The 23,505-nt window shown below is 44.3% G+C and overlaps 1 protein-coding gene across 1 annotated transcript in view; it reads right to left on the reverse strand.

Annotated features, from left to right (window-relative positions):
• FHAD1 (forkhead associated phosphopeptide binding domain 1) overlaps positions 1-19,828 on the reverse strand; it is a 58,041-nt gene extending 38,213 nt beyond the window's left edge. The window contains exons 1-9 of the mRNA XM_063145439.1: positions 19,733-19,828; positions 17,771-17,977; positions 14,798-15,074; positions 10,700-10,752; positions 9,326-9,556; positions 7,925-8,048; positions 6,799-6,929; positions 2,459-2,524; positions 1,888-1,992 (exon numbers count right to left, since the gene is read on the reverse strand). Of these exons, the coding sequence (XP_063001509.1) occupies positions 1,888-1,992; positions 2,459-2,524; positions 6,799-6,929; positions 7,925-8,048; positions 9,326-9,556; positions 10,700-10,752; positions 14,798-15,074; positions 17,771-17,977; positions 19,733-19,828 (1,290 nt within the window). The remainder of the gene's footprint in view (positions 1-1,887; positions 1,993-2,458; positions 2,525-6,798; positions 6,930-7,924; positions 8,049-9,325; positions 9,557-10,699; positions 10,753-14,797; positions 15,075-17,770; positions 17,978-19,732) is intronic.
• Between the last annotated feature and the right edge of the window lie 3,677 nt (positions 19,829-23,505).

Consider the following 23,505-nt stretch of genomic DNA (forward strand, 5'->3'; position numbering starts at 1 on the left):
GTTAGGCCTTTATATTTTATTCTTTCAGCAGCTCAATTTTATTTATTTATTTATTACATTTTTATACCGCCCAATAGCTGAAGCTCTCTGGGCAGTTCACAAAAATGGGGGGCATGAAAGAGACACCGCAGGCTTTCTGGGCCAATCTAAGAGCAAGCAGCCCGCCATAACGTAGGTCTTTCCCTTTCACCTGTCGAAAACTCCTTCTCTAATCCACCGAACTCTCTCTGCATCACTGGGGTTGGAATGTGCCTTTCTGGGCTGACCCAGCCTCTGGGGTGGGATAAAGTCACAGCCTGCCCATTCATTCATTCGTGACTATTTCGCCATCTGGTGGTGAGAAAGTCCACTTCTGGTGGCACGTGGGCAGTGATAAACTCACCGCCAGGACTTATTATTTATTTCTGATTTTCTTTACCGAGTGCTGTGCATGCATGGCTTACTGCAGTGTTCAGTTCCTTCCATCAGTCTGAATCTCTCCTCCCCACCACCACACCCACAATTTCTACATCACTAATGTGCACACGTGATAGGTAAAACATTGCCCCCACCCCAAAAGCAAACTTGTTACAATACAGTCGCATTTTGCGATTCCTTCTGTGTAGCGTTTCATCCGTGCAAAGAAGCACGCGTGTGCATCAATAAAAGGCTGCTCCCCCCCCAAAGGCTCTTGATGCGATCGAGAGAGAGAGAGAGAGGGAAATGTGGTATAGTGGTTAGAGTGTTGGACTGGGAGTCGGGAGATCTGGGTTCTAGGCCCCACTCGGCCATGGAAACCCACTGGGTGACTTTGGGCCAGTCACGGACTCTCAGCCCAGCCCACCTCACAGGGTTGTTGTTGTGAGGATAAAATGGAGAGGAGGAGGATTATGTATGCCGCCTTGGGTTCCTTGGAGGGAAAAAAGGCAGGACATAAATGTAATAAAGAAATAAATGCGTCTACGTGCGTCTTAGGCCCACCCACTGCCACCTTATTCACTGTTAACCCCACCTACTCATGCGGCACCTGAAAGGTTCTGCAGGGGCCGATTTGGCCGATAAACTCAAAAGGTTGCCCGCCCCTGGCCCAGCGTGACTCTTATAATACATACGAGTTTTCTACTTCCTTGTTAAACCAAGCCACTGCTGGCTCCAGAGCCCTTGGGCGAGACGTCTTGAGCACGGCCCTCATCCTCCTCACTGCTGTTCCTTCTGTTGCCCGTCCACTTGCCCTCTCCTTCTGGGCCCAATCCACACTACCACCCACAGGGCAACGTAAGGGGAAGGGGCTGCTCCACTCCCTGCTCACTTGCTCGGGGCGGGTGGAGAGGCAGCGACAGCAAGGAGAAGGAGCAAGAGGGCCACAGGTGCTCAGGAGGTCTGGAAGAAGAGCCCCTGCTGGCATGTGGGCCCTGGCAGGTGCCCGGCCATGCCAAACCTCTGGCGCTGGACCTGAACAAGACAAAACTTCCACTCCCCTGCTCCTTATTTATTTTTATTTATTATTGCATTTGTATCTCGCCTTTTTCCTCCAAGGAACCCAAGGCGGGGTACATAATCCTCCTCCTCCTCTCCATGTTATCCTCACAACAACCACCCTGTGAGGTAGGTTGGGCTGAGAGTCCGTGACTGGCCCAGAGTCACCCAGTGGGTTTCCATGGCCGAGTGGGGACTAGAACCCGGATCTCCCGACTCCCAGTCTGACATTTTAGCCATTACACCACACTGGCTCTCCTTCAAAGTGTCATTTGTGAAATCACAGGTAAAAAGGAAAAGGAATAAATCCTTCCCATCTTTTTATTTGCAGATGGGGGATGTGTGGCCGCAGGTGCTCACTCCCAGGGTCGCAAGCCTTGCGTTGGAGGACGAGGACGCCTTTGCTAAAACTGGAAGAAAACGGGCATTTACCTTCGTTTTTTCAACAAGCCTTTTGGATAAGGTTTCCTGCTCTGCCCGGTGCTTCTTTATTTCGTCTTCGGATCTCTTCACTTGCAGCTCCAGCTCGGAGATTTGCTGCAAAGGCACCCGGGAAAGCATGATCAGTTGGCAGACCATCACGGCAGCCCTTCCGCCAGGGATTAGAGTTAGTGTGTGAGAAATGCATGCAGAGCTGCTCTGGGTCGGGCGATAGTCACAGCTTCCAAATTCTACGGAAGCAACGTTTCTCCTAACAGCCATGCAGTTAGTTGCTTTCAAGATGCAATTTCTATGTCAATAACAGTGAAATTCTACCCAATCTTTAATCACTCCTTCTAATTGCGAACTCAGGTGGTGAGTGCCGACAGGACGGTAGCCATAACCCGGCCGCTGAGAAACAGGAGGGAGGAGAAGAGGATGTACTGCAACATCGTGTTGCAGGCCCCACTTGTAATGCTTATTACTAAAATAAATCCAAGGTTAAACTGCCAGTAAATTCTTCTTTCATTCAAAACCTGCAGCTGAGCATGCTAATAACTGAGGTAACTGGAGGCTAACTCACATTCTGATAGGCATTTACGTCTCTCTCTCTGAGTTCGCGCTTCGTTTCCTCTTTAATTCTAGAGCACTGCAACAAACAGCAACGAAGGAAGACATGGTCAAGCAGGAAAGATGTCTATTGTATTCTCACTGGCGCTAGTGGAACACACAATGGTGCCTTATTGGCACTCTGGCGATCTAAGGACAAGGCTCTAACTGCACAATTCCAAAATTTTAAAAAAACAAAAGAAAAATCCAATCAAAATGCTGGCAACAGCAACCAGTTTCAGGCTTCTATATATTCCAGAACTCTGCAACAGCCTCACACCCAAGTCGGGGTGGTTGGGAACGACCACTGTATCACAGAGCTATAACAGGATGGACTCAAAATGCCAGTTATCCACCAGCTCAAGGCAGCCTTCCTTCCTTGGGGAAAGCCTCCGAAGGAGAGACCTTCTTTCTCTCTTCTTTAGAGACCCTCCTCATGTGGCACAGAGCGGTAAAGCAGCAGTTTCTGCAGCCGAAACTCTCCCCACGGCCTGAGTTGTGGGCTCTCCCACACTAGAGGCATTCAAGAGGCAGCTGGACAAGCATCCGTCGGGGATGCTTTAGGGTGGATTCCTGCATTGAGCAGGGGGTTGGACTCGATGGCCTTGTAGGCCCCTTCCAACTCTGCTATTCTATGATTCTATGAGAGAAGATGCCCCAGAACTGCCACCGACAGCAGTAGCAGGAATTACTGCAGGCCTGGCATTTCCTCAGTGGTAACTAATTACACATCTGCTAATTAGCTAGTAAGGTAAACACACTTTAGTTAAACACTCCTCGCTAGTCACTCCTCCTGGAATAGCATCACCCTACTGGAGGGTAGGCAGAGGTGGCATTCGAACTCAAGAAGGTACGACAATTCGAACTCAAGAGCAGTACAACAATGAGCCAGTGACCTAGGGAGGTTGTGGGCTCTCCCACACTAGAGTCATTCAAGAGGCAGCTGGACAAGCATCTGTCAGTGATGCTTTAGGGTGGATTCCTGCATTGAGCAGGGGGTTCGACTCGGTGGCCTTGTAGGCCCCTTCCAACTCTGCTATTCTATGATACTATGATTCTAGCTGCCTGGCCCACACATACCTATGCTATTTAGGGCATTTGTGGCCTGAAAGAAAAAATAAAATAAAAAGAACTAAAGATTTTAAAGGTTCTTGCTTGCAAACTGAGCATTTCTGTGACAAATCTTGTTTTTTAATTTATGTTTCATTAAAGAATTGTTTTACATAGATCATGTATAATACCTGACATTGTGGTGACTAATTATAAAGAGAAACAAAAAACAAATACTTAAAAAAAGCAGTTAAAATCAGGCTGCGATCATATACCCACTTTCCTGGGAGTAAGCCCCACAGAACTCAGCAGGACTTACTTTTGAGTAGGCCTGTAATAGGATTGTGGTATGGAGTGTTAATTGGTGATTAACAGTGCAAGGCTATACGTGTCTACTCTGAAATACGCCCCATTTTCAATGTGACTTGACTCCCAGGTAAATTGTATAGCAGACTTCCTCAACCTGGTGCACTAAGGATCTGGTGAACTACAATACCCATCGTTCCCAGGCGACATGGATCATGACCATGCTGGCTCAGGGTGCTGGGAACTGTGATCCAACACATCCAGAGGGCACCAAATTAGGGAAGGCTGATATAGGATTATAGTAAACCTAAATAAATTTACCTGAGAAGTCCCAATGAACTCAATAGGACTTACTTCTGAGTCAGCACACATAGGACTGCATTGTCAGTCTATGATGGCCACCAATTTGGATGGCTTTAAAAGGGGGTTGGATAAATCCCTGGAGGAGAAGGCTATTCATGGCTACTAGTCCTGAGGGCTATGTGCTACCTCCAGTATCAAGAGACAGTAAGCCTGTGTGCACCAGTTGCTGGGGAACATGGGCGGGAGGGTGCTGTTGCACCATGTCCTGCTTTGTGGGTCCCTGGTTGGCCCCTGTGTGAACAGAAGGCTGGACTAGATGGACCCGTGTTCTGATCCAGCATCAGGGCTCTTCCTAAGTTCTTATATTACATTTACTACGTTTCAAAGAAATCTTTTTTAAAAAACCTAGTTCCACCTCATTTCCCCCACACTTTTCAGCTTTATGATAAAGAGAGAAAGGAGATACATTTCGGAAGTCCAAAACGCTCCACATGAGTATATCAGAGTATTTCACAGAAGTGTACATACTTTATCACAGAAACCAATACTATATAAAGATTTAACTTAATAAAAATTTATCCGAACCATTAATCATTCATCATCAAGTCCTACTTATTCAGGAAAGCAAGACTAAAATCAATTTCTTCCTAATCCATTAAATCCAGCCAATTCTTAAATTATGATTTTTCTCCCAATACTTTAAATTACCTTGGCACCTTCACTAAGATTAATTTTCTCTTCTCTAAATTACATTCTATATATTAATTTCATGGCACCTCATAACCAACTAGCGTTTTTTTCCCCCCCCCCAAAGCCATTTAGATGGAATCTTCTTCTAGTATAGTGCTACTAAAACTCTACTTTCATTACCAAGGGGGAAATTAATTATTCCTCACAGCCTGGATGGTTGCAAGAAAGGCAAATGCTATTTTGGGCTGCATTAATAGAAGTATAGCTTCCAAATCACGTGAGGTACTAGTTCCTCTCTATTCGGCCCTGGTTAGGCCTCATCTAGAGTATTGCGTCCAGTTCTGGGCTCCACAATTCAAGAAGGATGCAGACAAGCTGGAGCGTGTTCAGAGGAGGGCAACCAGGATGATCAGGGGTCAGGAAACAAAGCCCTATGAAGAGAGACTGAAAGAACTGGGCCTGTTTAGCCTGGCGTAGAGGAGATTGAAGGGAGACATGAGAGCACTCTTCAAAGACTTAAAAGGTTGTCACACAGAGGAGGGCCAGGATCTCTTCTTGATCCTCCCAGAGTGCAGGACACGGAATAATGGGCTCAAGTTAAAGGAAGCCAGATTCCAGCTGGACATCAGGAAAAACTTCCTGACTGTTAGAGCAGTATGACAATGGAATCAGTGACCTAGGGAGGTTGTGGGCTCTCCCACACTAGAGTCATTCAAGAGGCAGCTGGACAAGCATCTGTCGGGGATGCTTTAGGGTGGATTCCTGCATTGAGCAGGGGGTTTGATGGCCTTGTAGGCCCCTTCCAACTCTGCTATTCTATGAATGATTCTATGGGGGGAAAAAACACTCTTTAAAATATGCTAAAATCAAAACCAATGGTTCGAGGGACTGCAACACCTATAATCGTCAACATTTTTTCTTGCCAATATATCTGAAAACGTGGACATCCAATTCCCAGATCACTTTTATAATTACCCTGGCCCGTGGGGTGTGGGCACTGCTGGGAGCTGGGTGGCTGCTCGGTTCTGATTGGCTGCCACGTTGCAACTCCCTCAATGTCATGTCGAGCAGGGAGTTCTGAGGGTTGTAACATGGCGTCTGTACCAGGTAAGCCCATCCAGGAGGGGCGTGTGGTTGGCGACTGCGGTCCTGCTAGGGCCAGCACCTGTACCGCTAGGAGGTGCACTTGCAATGGACTCCAGCAGCAACGGCAGCAGGGACCCGACATCCTCTTCCAGAACTGTTTCTGCCATTCCTATAAGATGGCAGCTCAAGCAAAGGGGCACGGGGGGTGGACGGTGGCAGAAGTGGTTCCAGAGTACAACAGGAACAGAACCCCGGATAGAACTGTAGAAGCTGGCTCAGACTGTGAACTCGGATTTAAGAAAATGGTAGCAATCCTGCAGGTTGGTAAGACCAATGACCCCAGCACTGGCTTCACAGCAACTGATGGTGGAATCCTACTGGGAACTCCAACTCCTCAAGTGCTGGTTTCTTCTGGGCGGTGAGAATCTGGAGAGCAAGAAGCTAGCTGGGGAATGCTCCTCAGGGCCTCCCTGCTCCCTGGGGGAATCCGAGGCCCACTCCTTGGGAGTCAGAGGGGATCGAAAGGACCAAGGTGGATCCAATCATACTTGTGAAGGTCTGCGCACTGGTTCGGACCCTTCCTCTTCCTCCGTGTCAGCAGAAACCTCAGCCTTAGAGGGCTGGGACACCCTGCTTGTTTGGGAGGGGGTGGGGGCTAGTTATTGGGGCCACAAGGGATCCAATCAGTAGCACTATGCCAAGGTCTTGCTCAAACTTGATTTCTGTTAAGCACAACTGACAAAAGCATTATGGGGCACTGGGAAGCCAAGCTTCCGCCCTAGGCCAATCAAATGCAGTGAAGCCTCTGTTGAAGGCACGTCTGTATGCACCTTGAGGGCACATCTGAAAGCAGGGAATTGAGAGACATGAAGTGTTCACCTGGGCCGATACATGGGCAAGCTGCTTGTCCTTCTCCCTGCTCTCTGTTCTTAACTTCTCAGCATCCATCTTCAACTGCTGTATTTTCTGGTCCTTTGATGTAAGGTCTTTTTGCAAACTGGTCACCAGCCCTGTGATAACAAACAATAAAAAATGTATCATTATTTTAAACCAAAACAAACCATGGAGGGGGTGGTGGATCTTCACAATGATGTCTCAAAACTTTTTGTAAATGTCTGTGAAAGAAGATTCAGGATTTGTCTGACTGAGAGCTATGATCTATCTATTTATTTAGATTTCTTCTCTGCCTCATGATCCAGAAGGAGCTTGAAGGGAATCATAGAATAGCAGAGTTGGAAGGGGCCTACAAGGCCATCGAGTCCAACGCCCTGCTCAAGGCAGGAATCCACCCTAAAGCATCCCTGACAGATGGTTGTCCAGCTGCCTCTTGAAGGCCTCTAGTGTGGGAGAGCCCGCAACCTCCCTAGAGGTTGTCGTACTGCTAACATTGTCGTACTGCTCTAACAGTCGGGAAGTTTTTCCTGATGTCCAGCCAGAATCTGGCTTCCTTTAACTTGAGCCCGTTATTCCGTGTCCTGCACTCTGGGAGGATTGAGAAGAGATCCTAGCCCTCCTCTGTGTGACAACCTTTCAAGTATTTGAAGAGTGCTCTCATGTCTCCCCTCAATCTTATCTTCTCCAGGCTAAACATGCCCAGTTCTTTCAGTCTCTCTTCATAGGGCTTTGTTTCTAGACCTCTGATCATCCTGGTTGCCCTCTTCTGAACACGCTCCAGCTTGTCTGCGTCCTTCTTGAATTGTGGAGCCCAGAACTGGACGCAATACTCTAGATGAGGCCTAACCAGGGCCGAATAGAGAGGAACCAGGACCTCACGTCTGCAGTCTCCTCAGAGAGGTGAGTGGCAGATGTAGATATATTGAATGATGCCTGATCAACTGCTCTACTCTTTGACTATTAATGCTAAGCAGTCTTAGCCTGCAATTCTGACCTTCACAAAGAAAGGTCAGAAAGTATAAAAGCAGATAAACGAGCACATAAACCGAGAGACCTGAAACTCAACAAAAGAAGCATCCAGAAAAGACATTGCTGCTTAGACAAAATATACCCATTGTAAGAGAATAATTCTTCTTCAGCGTCTCATTCTCTTGCTTCCAGTGTGCAATTTGTAGGTCTCGTTCAGAAAGGGAATGGCACAAGACTTCGCTGGTGTTTTGCTGCAAATTGTTGATCTGTTGCGAAAAGGGTAGTAGAAACAAGAGAGAAACTCAGCGGATTTTCACGCCGATTCGGATTACGTGACACATTTCTGTTGCATGCATACAAAACACTAGACAGGCTGGATATAAGGATTAAAAGACGGATGCAAGAACCATTTTAAGCATCGCAGGTGAAAACACGGGAAGAGCCGGTTCAGACTTAAACAGCCAAACAGGGTTGTGCTTCCTCCTCCACCCACATACTCCAATTCCCTCTTTGACCTCCGGATTTATGGCAAACTATAGTTTGCTGTTATGTCCATACTGGGAAAACGATGCCACAATCAGGAAGTCAGAGGAAATTAGAGGAGAAGGAATCAGAAAGAGAAAGCACGCGAGCCTTGGACATGACAGCCTGGCTTCAGTTGTCCATGCTCTGGTAACCTCCAAGTTAGATTACTGCAATGCCCTCTACGCAGGGCTTCCTTTGAAGACGGTTCGAAAGCTGCAGCTCGTGCAAAATGCAGCGGCCAGATTGATTTTGGGAACCAGAAGGTTTGACCATATAACACCTGCTCTGGTCCGCTTGCGCTGGCTGCCTGTATGTTTCCGAGCCCAATTCAAGGTGCTGGTTCTGACCTATAAAGCCTTACACAGCTTGGGACCACAATACCTGACGGAACGTCTCTCCTGACGTGAATATACCCGGTCACTACGTTCAACATCTAAGGTCCTCCTCTGGGTGCCTACTCCGAGAGAGGCTCTGAGTGTGGCAACGAGGGATAGGGCCTTTTCGGTGGTGGCCCCCAGACTGTGGAATGATCTCCCTGACGAGGCTCACCTGGCACCAACGCTGCTATCTTTCTGGCACCAGGTTAAGACTTTCCTGTTTGCCCAGGCATATGGCGGCACATCTTAATCACCCACATGTTTAGTTTTTAACCGTTTTTAATGCTTTATGTGTGTATGTTCTGTGTTTTAGAATTTTAAATTTTGTATACTCGTTTTTATCTTAATTTTAGAATTTCTGTAAACCGCCCAGAGAGCCCCGGCTATGGGAGCGGTATATAAGTGAAATAAATAAATAAATAAATAAATAAAACCATGCTTTGACTATGAGCACCAAGAGCACATATTCTACGTGCAAAAGTCCTGGGTTCAATCCCTGGCATATCCAGGTAGGTGTGATACCCTGGAATACCCTGCCGGTCAGCGTAGGCAATTCTTAGCCAATGGTCTGATTCAGTATAAGGCAGCTTCCTATGTTTCTAAGCCTCAGGACCCCATCAGTACAGAGGGTAGCGCCCTACCTGCTCTCTCAGGGCTTTCATCTCTTCTGTCTTTGCACCCACGTCTTGCTCAAGAGCCGCCAGCTTCTGACGAAACTCAGCCTCTTTCTTGGCAAGCGTGACTGTTCCCTTCTCTGCCATTGCTGTGATCTCGCTCTGAAGATTTGCTATCACCGCGTCTTTGCGATCGTACTCGCTTTCAAAGCTGGAGAGGCGACTGATTTCATTTCCCATTTTCAAAATCACCTCGTCCTGCGCGCAGAAATACAGCTGCTTGTGATGTCATAGGCGACTCGTTCCCCAACAGGCCGCCATTCCCCCCCCCCGTTTTCCTCAAGAACACGAACCCTCGTTTTCTATGAAATGCCAGAGCTCTTATTCTAGTCAATATTCATTTTACGTCATTGCACGAGACGAGCCAGGTGTTTGCATGAGGTTTTTCACATGCCCCAATTAAACCCTTAAATCCACCATGTAGCAAAATTCTTATCAAACCAATATTCAAGCACTCTCTAACTGAAATACATAAATACATATTGAAATGGCTGGTTTGGACTTCAAAAGCCCTCTACAGCTTGGGACCAAGGATGAACGGTTCTCACTTGTTCCTGCCTGATCTCTAAAACATTTTCCAAGTGCCCCAGCCAGGTGCAGTGTGGCAGGTAACTAGTGCAATGAAAGGGCCTTTTGAGTGATGGCACCCTGGCTACAGAGTGTTCTTCTCAGAGAGGCTTGCCTGGCACCTACTCCGACATCATTTCAGTGCCAGGTAAAGACCTTTTTTAATTTTCCCGAGGTCTTTTCACATTTTAGCTTTTAACTGATGGATCATCGGTGCTGAATTAGTTTCATGCTGCTTTCATATATCTAATTGTTGATAAGTTTTCTTATATGCATTTAAAAATTGTTTTTCACCTTGCCCTTGAGGCATCCTAAGAAACTTGCAAAAGGATGGGTAGAAATACCAAGAAGAAATAAACACTTCTTCCATTTCCCTCCCCTCCTGCCGTTGCCTCCTCCATGTTAAATTTAGATTGTACACTCCTTGGGGCAGGGACCTATCCTCTTGTGCATTGCAAAGTTTTAGTACGTTGCAAAGACTCTAGTTTTAAGAGTCCTGTTCCAGCACTGCTGATTCTTTGCAGTCTGGAGCACATGAGGCCTCAGCCTGTGTTTATCACCAGTAGCCTTCCCCACTGAGCAAGAAAGGATGATCGAGGAGAATGCATCAGCCTCTCTCCAGAACACCAAAAAGAAACGGGGGAAACTTTAGCTGGCACAAATCCTGGAAGAGTATTTCCCCACTGGGCCTTAGAGGGCTCTTTGGCGGCCTACGAAACCGGCTTCAAGGCCCATCTCTCAGAGGTATTGTACACTTCCACACAGGCACCTCACCCTCTCCTTGAAAAGCGCGTCCCCTTGATGAGTGCTTGTAGCAGCTCCATCTCCTGGAATAGAACAGACGGTCAAACAGTTAACACCACGCAAGGAAAGACAGACTGAGCTTAACGGTACTTGTTAATTACTCCGCACGATTGCGCTTCTCTGCAACTCAGTTTCAAGCACTTTTTTTTTTTTTTTTTTTTTAAATTTTTATTCATTTTCAACACTATATAAACATAGATAAACATTAGCAAAATATAACTGAAACAAAACACAATAAGAAAAAAAAACATCAAATATCTGCTGCATACATATTGAATGATTGTTGAGTACAAATATCAAAAACTATTACATATACCTTATCATACTACAACATCTTCGTTCTTAACATAAAAGTGCACCCCCCACCTCGGGATCATTCTTGAGTCCAAAATCTAATCGTTTCTTCTGCTGGTGGTTTCCCACTTCCCTTAGTAAACACAAACACTAGGAACTGTTTCCAAATTCCTTCGAACTCATTTATTTTAGTTACGCCTTTTCTCCACTTAATATTACATGTCAGTTTATCATTAATGGCTATATCCCATACTTCTTTGTACCATTCCTCAATAGTATATTCCCCTTGGACCTTCCAGTTCCTAGCTACCATCAGTCGTGCTGCAACCAACAAATTCGATATCAGCTCTATAGTTCCTTTTCCACACTTTATATCTTCAAATAGTGACAGCAATGCTATTTTTGGTGTTTGTTCTATTTTCATTCCCACTATTTCTTCAATTTCTGAGAACACCATCTTCCATAATCTTTGTACATATTTGCATTGCCACCACATATGTAAATACGTTCCTTTTTCCCCACAACCTCTCCAACAATTTGCTGAATGTTGATCACTTATCTTATTCAATCTAACCGGGGTTAGGTACCACCTCCATAGGATTTTAAAATAATTCTCCTTTATTCTTACTGATAAACTTCTCAACACTCTTTGTTTCCATAGTCCCTCCCAGCTCTGTCGCCCTATTTGTATCTTCAAATCTGATTCCCAAACCATTTTCTCTGTATTCTCTCTAAACTCCTTCTCTAACAATATTTTATATATTTCACTCATTAATCCTTTTGAAACTATACTCCCTCCTTTCCCTTCCTCCTTACTTACTACTAATTCTTCAAACCTCGTCATCTTTCTGCACATTCTATTATCTTTAATCCACTTTTTATTCCATTGCTCTAATTGACCATATTCTAGCCAAGATAGCTTCTTCTCCTTTAACAAATTTTCCATATCCTCTCTTGTTTTAATATCTCTTACCCAATCCTTTAATCTTATTTTATTTTTCTCTTTTAGTATTTTACATAATCTACCCTTTAGATCCTCTGGGAAATTCTTTAACATTATTATCGGTGCTAAGGGAGAGTTGCTCGGAAGCAGCTTCCCTTTAAATTTACTCCAAATTTCCCATTGAGTCCTCAGGAGTGGATTATCTATACTTCCAACCCACTTTCTTCCTCCGTCTTTAAAAAAAACATTCTCCAAATTCATCTCTACCTTATTTATGGTTTTTTCTTCCATCCAATATAAATCTCCTACTCCCATAATTGCTTCTACAACATGTCTTAATCTATTTGCTACGTAGTATAATTTTATGTTTGGGAGACCCATTCCCCCCTTTTTTTGGCTTAGGTACCAATTATTTTTATTCACTCTTGCTCTCTTTTCTCCATTACAATATTTATTAATAATATTTTGCCAACTTTTTATCTCGGTTTCTGATATTTTTATAGGTAACATTCTAAATACAAAATTAATTTTAGCTAATATCTTCATTTTTATTAAGGCTATTCTTCCGAACCAAGATAAATTTAATCTTTTATATTTCTCCAATTTCTCTAATACCTCTTTCTTTAACCTCGTTAAATTTTCCTTTTCAAGATTCTCTACATTTTTTGTAATTTTAATTCCCAAATATTTAATCTCATTCTTAACTTTCAATTCCATTCCCTTAAATTCCCCATCCTTTTCTTCCTTCTTGGTATAGTTAAACAACATCATCTCTGATTTAGACCAATTTATTTTTAACCCTGTAATTTCCTCAAATTCCCTCAACTGATGTTTAATTCTTTCTAATTTTCTTAATGGATTCTTAATGGTCAATAAAGTGTCATCCGCAAACATGTTTAACTTTATTTCCCTTACCTCTCCAATTCCTTCTAACTCTTCATCCTCCCTTAGTGCCTTCGCCAAAACTTCCATAACCATTACAAACAGGACCGGCGAGAGCGGACATCCTTGTCTTGTTCCTCTGGCTAGTCGTATCTTTTCAGTAAGTCCGTCATTTACCACCACTACCGCCGTATTTTGGGAATATAGCTGTTCTATTACATTTTTAAATTTATTTCCAAATCCCAATTTATCTATAATACTCTTTAGTGCCTGCCAGCTCACACAATCAAAAGCTTTAAAAATATCTAATGCCATAATACCTGCCTTAATATTTGCTTTTTTTATTACATTTATTACATTTAAAACTCTACCCACTAAATTATGCATATGCCTTCCTACCACAAACCCACATTGATCTGCTCCTATATATTCTGCCAAAAATATATAACGAGCCATCCTCGCCCCTGATTACCAGCAGTGGGGGCCAGGGGCGGGAGCGGAACACGGCATTGTTATTTCTCATCATTTTTTATTTGTAAAAGTGCTTAAAACATAAAATACGTAAAACTAAAACACGGCAGCAACTGTAGCTGGCACCTTTCAAGTTCATGGGGGCTAAATGCTGGTTTTGTCAATGACACTCAAATCTGAAAATATGTGCCCACTGCTGCTACAGGCTGAAATCGAGTGTGTCACGATAACTTACAAGATGCCACCTCTCTCTCTCTCTCTCACCTGCTCCTCAAAATCCCTCTCTTCTCTTCACCCCTCCGTTCTCATTCCCACCCATCATGAAGCCACCCACCCCATCCAATCTGGACTCTCCCCCTCTACTGGTTGTTCTCCTTCTTTCTCCCTCTTCTCCCTGTTTTCTCCTTCATGGTTGACATTTAGATTGTAAGCTCCTTGAGGACAGGGACCTGTTTTTATTTATGATCCTCTACAGAGTGCCATGAGGTCATTGTGTATGTTGGGGTGGGAACCCTTTTTCTGTTAAGGGTCGCATTCCTTCACAGGGAAACTTTTCCCTCTCTCTCTCTGACATGCCTCTTTCTTTCTTTCTTTTTCTGCCACCTCCTTGTCTATCCCCACCACCTGGGAAGCAACAGACTGCTGTTGTCAGAGGTCTGAATGGATTACTTGCAGAGGGATTCTGAAATTAGGCCAAGGGCTCACAGGTTCCCCACAGGATAAGTCATCATGGTTTCTTAGAAAAGCCATAATGAACTTCCTGGCAATTAGAGTAGAGTCGCTTTCCCTGTCCCTCCCTGCACCAGACCATGCTGGGAGAGAAAATAACAGCAACCTTTTGGGAAAGTGAGAGAATTTCTCCTCACTTACTTTCCATAAGGTAGTTAAAGGTGCTTTTCCCCCTACTTTAAAACAAAGCTAGCTCGCTTCTCCAGCTGTTGAACACTTTGCTGATGTGGTCAGAATATCCCATCGGTATTATTATTATTTATTTATTTATTTATTTATATAGCACCATCAATGTACATGGTGCTGTACAGAGTAGAACAGTAAATAGCAAGACCCTGCCGCATAGGCTTACATTCTAATAAAATCATAATGAAACAATAAGGAGGGGAAGAGAATGCAAACAGGCACAGGGTAGGGTAAACAGGCACTGGGTAGGGTAAAACTAACAGTATAAAGTCAGAACAAAATCAAGTTTTAAAAGCTTTAGGAAAAAGAAAAGTTTTTAGCTGAGCTTTAAAAGCTGCGGTTGAACTTGGTATGATATTATGTAATGACACAGCATCGTTACCAGTGGTATTATTGCCTCTCAAATTACCTCAATGAAAAGAAGAAGAAAAACTCTCAGGCCAATGCATCAAAATCAAGCCCATTGCCCAAACTTCTGTTCCCCCGAACTTCAGACTGGTTCCCCCACCCCCATCCCCACAAAAATGGTGAAAAGGCAATAAGATGAAAAGGCTGTGTAATACCTGATACAACTGCAGGCGACCTGCCGAAAGGATCGGGAGAGAAGGAAGGAGACGGGACTGCCCTGCCCCAAGCATTGATGGGTCTCTTCCGGAGTGGCGGACGCGGCGAAGTCCCGCTTGCTCCGTAGGACCAGCTGCGGTTAATGGGCGGGGACCGTTGCGATGGCAGAGAAGGAAACTGAGCAGCAGCAGCGGCGGCTGGAGGAGTTTTTGTCTCTGTAAGTATCTGGAGCAGCCCCGGCCAAGCAGTGCGCCGACTCACCGGACGACAAGACACCTGTACGGGCAAAGTTTTATGCAATGGGAGAAACGTCATATGCACCCTAATTCCACCCCCACCCCCAAATCCAGGATGCAATGAGCCTGGAGGCAGCTGGACAGCCATCTGTCAGGGATGCTTTAAGGTAGACGCCTGCATTGAGCGGGTTGGACTCGATGGACTTGTAGGCTCCTTCCAATGTCGTATTGCTCTAACAGTCAGGAAGTTTTTCCTGATGTCTATCCATTTAAGTTGTATTTGCCTGTTGTTGAAGCTTAATCTGAGCAAATACAGAGTACTGTTAATCACTGTGTCAGTATACTATATTCTATTATTGTTTTATGCAAATCCATATTGTTTATTGTTGGAAGTTTATAATTAGTAAATTATTTGACTACACACTAGAGGCCTTCAAGAGGCAGCTGGACAACCATCTGTCAGGGATGCTTTAGGGTGGATTCCTGCATTGAGCAGGGGGTTGGACTCCATGGCCTTGTAGGCCCCTTCCAACTCTGCTGTTCTATGATTCTATTTTGCTTATTGTTCAGCTTTTCCAGTAGAGGTTCATTTGCTCATTGTCAAGTGCGACAATGGAATCAGTTACCTAGGGAGGTTGTGGGCTCTCCCACACTAGAGGCCTTCAAGAGGCAGCTGGACAAGCATCTGTCGGGGATGCTTCAGGGTGGATTCCTGCATTGAGCAGGGGGTTGGACTCCATGGCCTTGTAGGCCCCTTCCAACTCTGCTATTCTATGATTCTAAGTTCATACTGAGCAAAGACAGATTGATTGCCATATACATTGACGTTATATAGACATGTACACACATATTTTTGTCCATTTATGATAGTTAATTTCGCCTCTTGTTTTGTTCAACTTGCATTGACTGTTTCTTCATTAATTGCCTGAACGCATTTACATAGTTCACACGTCACATTTATAGGTCCTCTCCTTTTGCCTGGGCGAGAACTCCGCAATTCAGGGCCAGGCAAGCAGGAAGTTACTTAGTGGGTCCCACCGTTCAGTAGTCTCGTGTTAATAGCACAAAGCCCAAGGGCATGAGCAGTCCTGCTTTTTCTTTTTGCCCCTCAGTCCCCTCACCATAGAGAATCTTATGAAGAACGCAAATATGGCTCAGGCATAGTGACTCTACTGTCCTGCTGGCAGAAGGTCTGCCCTGCTTGTTTGGCGTGGAAGAAATTAATTGCTCTTAAAGCTGGAGCACTGGACATTTTTTTTGAACTTCCAGAATTTTCTGCAACGGCTGCACTGCACAAGCTTCAGTTAAATGAGCAAAATGATAGATCTCTAGTAATAAGTCTAACACCATCGCATTCTTATATAAGACTGCACTATTGGGATGGGGCAGGGATTTCTCAATTGTTTACGTTTGCCCCATGCCTCGTGGGCCTCCAACTTGCATTAAATACAATCCACATCTTTTTAATAAAGGGAGATTATCACATAGTGCAAAAGCTGGGTTGCAGTTAAACCTCAAAAAAACCAAGATTATGGCAACCAGCTTGATTGATAACTGGCAAATAGAAGGAGAAAACGTGGAGGCAGTGACAGACTTTGTATTTCTGGGCGCAAAGATTACTGCAGACGCTGACTGCAGCCAGGAAATCAGAAGACGTTGACGTCTTGTGAGGAGAGCAATGACCAATCTTGATCAAATAGTTAAGAGCAGAGACACCACACTGACAACAAAGGTCCGCATAGTTAAAGCAATGGTATTCCTCGAAGTAACCTATGGCTGCAAGAGCTGGACCATAAGGAAAGCTGAGCGAAGGAAGATAGATGCTTTTGAACTGTGGTGTTGGAGGAAAATTCTGAGAGTGCCTTGGACTGCAAGAAGATCAAACCAGTCCATACTCCAGGAAATAAAGCCAGACTGCTCACTTGCGGGAACGGTATTAAAGGCAAAACTGAAGTACTTTGGCCACATAATGAGAAGACAGGATACCCTGGAGAAGAGGCTGATGCTAGGGAAAGTGGAAGGCAAAAGGAAGAGGGGCCGACCGAGGGCGAGATGGATGGAGGATATTCTAGAGGTGACGGACTCGACCTTGGGGGAGCTGGGGGTGGCGACGGCCGACAGAAAGCTCTGGTGTGGGCTGGTCCATGAAGTCACGAAGAGTCGGAAGCGACTGAACGAATAAACAACAATCACATACTTTTACAAACATGGTGATATCGCCACCAATGGTTGAACAACGTTGACGGCAGTGGCCGCTCCACCACCAGCCCCATTTATTGCGTTTCTATCCCATCCATCCTCCAAGAAGCTCAGGAAAATGCACAGCCCTCCCCCACTTCTAGAATCGTAGAATAGTAGAGTTGGAAGGGGCCTATAAGGCCATCGAGTCCAACCCCCTGCTCTATCCTCATAACAACCCTGTGAGGGTGTTTAGATCCGATAGTGGCTAAGCCCAAGAGCAGCCAATGAGCTTCATGTGGAGTGTGTGAACCTGTTTTAAGTTCTCTCACATTGCGCTTGCTGCTGGCCCACAGGTACAGAGCTGGAACAGTTAATTTCTTCAAACTGCTTTGATGTGGACTCATTGCTCTCATTGCTCTCTGGGCAAAACAACCACTGTGGTGTAAATCCTGCATACATTGAAGGCTGGGGCGCCGGATGCAAGCAGTGGGAAAGAAAGAGGCCTAAGAAAAGCATTATGCAGTGACCTTACAAAGTTGATGATGTCACCTTTACCTGAGGAGCATTTTCGACCACAAGCTCAAACATCGGTCCATTGGAGCCAAATCGCAAAACGTCTCCAGGGCTCACTTTCACCGCTGCATTCTGGATATGGCAATCATTAACGAACGTTCCATGGGCGGAGTTGAAATCCCGAAGAATGAAGCTGTTTTCTGAATCGCTGAATTCAATGGCCGCATGGTGGTCTTCAATCCCTAGGGACTGAAAATTACATTTCGGAGCTCAAGAGCATAAAAACTGCCCAGAGACGCAGGCTGGAATGGAGCGTTCTGTCAGACTTTTATAACATTGCCGGTTGCTTTTATTGCCATTTCTGGGTAATGGTACAGCCCATTCTGTTTCATCGCAGTGGAATAATGCCATGCAAAACACCGGATGGTTTTCAGGTTTCGTATACATTTTAAAGACTTCCTGTGTTTTGCTTTATTTTTTGGTAAGTCAGATCAACCAGCAATTATCATTAGAAATAGCCTTGTTATCCTCACAAAGAGGAGAGAGAGGCAGGCAGATATAACATAAGATGCTGTAGCTGGGTTGCCTCTTCCCTATGTGTGGAAATTTCAGGGAGTAGATTTTGGGTAAACATTAGTAGAGAAACTTCCTAATGGGAAGGGCTCCTCGACTACTAAACAGACTGCCTTGAGAGGGGTGGGGTCTCCTTCACTGGAGGAGTTTAAACAGTGGCTGGACCACCATTTGTCAGCAATGCTGTAGTTGTATCTTGCATTGAGCGGGGGGGTGGACTAGATGACCTCTAAGCACCCGTCCAAGTCTATGATTCTACCAGAGGGCCAGATCACACCAACTTCCCTGTGGGAAGAAGCCCTGATGGAATTTATTTTGATACTGTCTTATTGCGATTTTAATTTTAATTCTGCATTTTGATTTCTATTCTGCCATAGAAGGATTTTTAATATAAATTTTATATCCTGAAAGCTGGGAGCTGTTTCCTTCTTTATAGACCCTTTCATGCCATTTTCTTCTTCACCATTTAGGAATGTGAAGTATGAGGGCCAAAGACCTGGGAGAGCTGTTGCTGATCAGGATATGCCAAATGCAGCCCAACAACAATATATGTGATGACAACATATTTTGGCTGGCAGGTGATCAAAAAGGCTCTTACTGTCCCACATGCTAATCCAGCCTTCCCCAACCGCGTGCTCTCCAGCTGTGTTGGACTCCAACTCCCAAAATCCCATAGTCAGGCTGCTGGGAATTGCATTCCAACACCTCTAGAGGGCACCAGGTTGGGGAAGGTTGCTGTAACCATGCCACCACACTGACAATTCAGAATAATGCTTTTAGAAAACATTATAAGACATTTAGGGCACAATCCTATGCATGTTTAGACAGAAAAAAAATTCCTACAACTCCCGGCCTTCCTGTAAGATTTCCCCCCCTGTCTAAACATGCATAGGATTGTGCCCTTAATGACCTTTTCACGGTCTAGCTCCTTCCTATCTCTCCTCTCTCATCTCACACTATTGCCCCGCTCGTGCTCTTCGCTCCTCTGATGCCATGTTTCTCGCCTGCCCAAGGGCCTCTCCTTCCCTTGCTCGGCTTCGTCCATTCTCTTCCGCTGCCCCTTACGCCTGGAACGCTCTTCCAGAACATTTGAGAACTACAAGCTCAACCGCAGTTTTTAAAGCTCAACTAAAAACTTTTCTTTTTCCTAAAGCTTTTAAAACTTGATTTTGTTCTGACTTTATACTGTTAGTTTTACCCTACCCTGTGCCTGCTTACCCTACCCTGTGCCTGTTTGCTTTCTCTTCCCCTCCTTATTGTTTTATCATGGTTTTATTAGAATGTAAGCCTATGCGGCAGGGTCTCGCTATTTACTGTTTTACTCTGTACAGCACCATGTACATTGATGGTGCTATATAAATAAATAATAATAATAATAATAATGATAAGGACAACATGCAGAAGACTTGTGCATTATGCTTATAGAATCACCTTAAGAAGAATGTCTGAATCTTCATGCCTTCCTATAGTGGTGATCTTTGGCCTCAGGGCCAAAATGCCATCAGAACCCTTTAGAAAAGCCTTCATCTTAGCTCCTGTAAAACATACGCAAGAAACAGGTTGGAGTATCTGAGAAGGTAGCCATTACTGTCAAGATTTGTTCCGCAGTTGCACCAAACATCGCAAACAAGGAACCATCTGTCAGGGGTGGATTCCTGCACTGAGCAGGGGGTTGGACTTGATGGCCTTATAGGCCCCTTCCAACTCTACTATTCTATGATTCTATGTCTGCTGTCTCCTCTATTCTTTAATACAACATTTGCTAGTCTGCCAGAATATAAAATCAATCAAAGTCAGAATGCTTAGGAATAAATATTAAAAACAGAGAGAACCAATATTATGCATGCCAAATGGGAAAATAATATTTATTTGGTAATAATGTTAACAGAAATGAATGATAATAACTTTAGTCACTTCAAAGTTGGACTGAAGGAAAGTTGTCACAGCTGGGCCTTATTGCAACAGTTAAGATGAATATACTTCCAAAGATTTTATTTTTAGTTTGGAACCTACCATAAGTACTACCAAGATTTTGCAATCCATTATCAATAAATTCAATTCAGATAGTCGTTCTTCTAAAGCTTTCTTAATAGCTGTACGTCGATGGTATCATCAGAAAAAGACAACTAAAACAATCAAGGGGCTGGAACATCTCCCCTACGAGGGAAGGTTACAACAGCTGGGATTATTTAGCTTCGAGAAAAGGAGGCTGAGGGGAGACAGGATAGAAGTGTACATGGCGTGGAGAATGTGGATAGAGAGACACTTTTCTCCCTCTCCCATAATACTAGAACCTGGGGTCAGCCCAAGCAGCTCATTGGTGGGAGATTCAAGACAAATAAAAGGAAGGACTTCTTCACATAGTGAACAGTGGAACAATGGGATTTGCCACAACATGGAGTGATGGCTAGGGTGACCATATGGAAAGGAGAACAAGGCTCCTGTATCTTCAAGAGTTGTGCAGAAGAGGGAATTTAGCAGGTGTCATTTGTATGCATGCAGCACCGCGTGAAATTCCCTCTTCATCACAACCGTTAAAGCTGCAGGAACTATACTAGAGTGAGCAGATACAAAAGAGGGCAGGGCTCCTGCAGCTTTAATGGTTGTGATGAAGAAAGGAATTTCACCTGGTGGTCTATGCATACAAATGACACCTGCTGAAACTCTTTTTTCAATTCAACTGTTAAAGATACAGAAGCCCTGTCCTCCATTACATATGGTCACCCTAGTGATGGCCACTGATTTGGATGTCTTTAAAAGAGGATTGGAAAAATTCCTGGAGAAGGCGATCAATGGCTATACGCTACCTCCAGTAAGAGGAAGTAAGCCTATAGACACCAGTTGCTGGGGAACATGGGCAGGAGGGTGCTCTTGCACCTGTGTCCTGCTTGTGGGTCCCTGGTCAACAGCTGGTTGGCCACTATGCGAAGAGAGAGGCATTCAAGAGGCAGCTGGACAACCATCTGTCAGGGATGCTTTTGGGTGGATTCCTGCACTGAGCAGGGGGTTGGACTTGTTGGCCTTGTAGGACCCTTCCAACTCTGCTATTCTATGATTCTATGAGATCTGGACTAGATGGACCCTTGGTCTGATCCAGCAGGGCTCTTCTTATGTTCTTAAATGCTAACAATGCGGTCATTGAACTACTGGGGGTCACAGTTAAATTAAATGAATTGGTATGGAAGAAGAACAGGGAACGCATAGACCAGCCTTCTCCAACTCGGCAATCCTCAAACAAGGTTATTATCTAAGATGTATAAATTGCTATCTGATGTTCCAGATGTTAAAGCAGGTATTAAGAATAGATGGTAAAATGTTTCAGATCAATATCTCAGAATGAGAATGGGAGGTAATTTGGCAGGAAGAGCCAAATTATACTGTGGAGATAGCTGCTAATGAGAATTTCTATAAAATCCTTCATGTATCATATTACACTCCCCACAGGTTACAAAGGATGTATCATTTGACACATCCTTACAGGTAAATATGCATGTATGATAAATTGGACTTTAAGCATATCTGGTGGGAGGGAGTGTAATCGTATTAGAAAGTTTTAGGCTGATGTTATTGGTATTACTGAAGAGATAACAGGATATAAATTACCATCTGACCCTCCTCTTAAGTGGATTTGCAAAAATACTACCAAATAAGGATGCAATCCTAAACAAGTTTAGACAGAAAAAAGAAATGCTGAGTGTTGTAGGCTTTTTTCCCATCTAAACATGCATTGGATTGTGCCTTAAGTTAGGTAAATTGGTAGGAAATTTGCTAATAGCTGCACATATTATCAATGCTAAGAATTGGAAGGAAAACCACCAGCACCATCATATATAGAAGATTGGGAGAAGAGAATTTGGCATAGATTAATGGATAAGTTGTTATGCAAAAAATGGGTGAGTCAACATTGGAAAAGGGCAGAAATCTATTGAATGAGATAAGTATGATTTCATATATAAATTTGGAATGAGAAGTGAATTTAGGAATATGTGTCTATGTCAAGCTGCTTTTCTTTTCTATTATTTACTTTATGTGTGTGTTTATATATGCCTGTGTCTGTTTTATATCTTCTCTAACCTATCACTCTTTCTCTAACGTTTGTAACTCATGTTTGTTTCTTTTTAAAAATCACCACTTAAACGTATGATTTTCCTTCTGATTTTCCACCACGTTGTTAGATCCCGTGCCCCCTCCCTGCCCCAACAGAAATGAAAACCATCCTTGCAAGTGAAAGATACATATCACGGATCTTTGCTTATTTGAGACATTATTTATAGAATCAGGATTTCAAGGCTATCATCCCAGGAAGGTTATTCTGAGATAAATAACAACTTGTCATCATAAACAATAAATTCTCAAGTGTTTTATTACCCACCTACCACCACCCCATTTTTTGACATGCACAGGTAACTACGTTTCCCTATAAACTCTCCACACATTATTAAAATAAATGACAGTTTACACAATACCTAAATAAAAGGCCTTGACATAGTGCCACACTCCAGTGTGACCAAGGGCCAAACTAGACATCCAGGAATTGCGTGTATCAGAAGCATGGGCTTTCATTGTTCACATATAAAGCTGGGGTGGAGAGAGGAGGTCTATTCATCATGCATAAAGGAGAATTTGGAGGAGGGAAGTGAAACACACACCCCTCCATCTTATCTCGCTGCACTCCGTAGATGTAGGCAACCTTCTTGGTGCCCTGCTCAGAACTGGGGTCCGATAGAGAGGGAACTGCTTAAGGATTAGCAGTGGAGGAAGAGTGTGTGTCCATCTCCCCGCTCTCATGTTTGTGCAACAAGCGGACCTCCTGCTTCCTGCTTTATAAGAGGACATGGCAAATACATGCTTAAGTTACATGCAACTCATCGAGTTTGACTCTAAGACGGGTGGGCAACCAGCAGCCTGCATGGAGCCCTCGGACACGATTCATGCAGCCCACACGGACACCCCCCTCCCACCGGTATTCCCCAGTGGAAAAGACCACGGTTCTTATTAGCAGCGCAAAAACAGCAACCCCAGTCTGGGTCACTGGGGGCCGGAGGAAGTTTCAGCCTCCCTTTCCCTCAGTGACCCTGAAGGGCTACTCAGATAAGAGGTAGGTTTGATTCTCAATGGTTTAGTTTACGAGGGGCAGATAGACGTCTTAGCCCTCACCCCAATATTGTTCCTGAGTACATTCTTGTACTTCTAACCATAAGTAA

This window comes from Elgaria multicarinata, chromosome 20 (genome assembly GCF_023053635.1).
Source record: "Elgaria multicarinata webbii isolate HBS135686 ecotype San Diego chromosome 20, rElgMul1.1.pri, whole genome shotgun sequence".
NCBI lineage: Eukaryota > Metazoa > Chordata > Lepidosauria > Squamata > Anguidae > Elgaria > Elgaria multicarinata.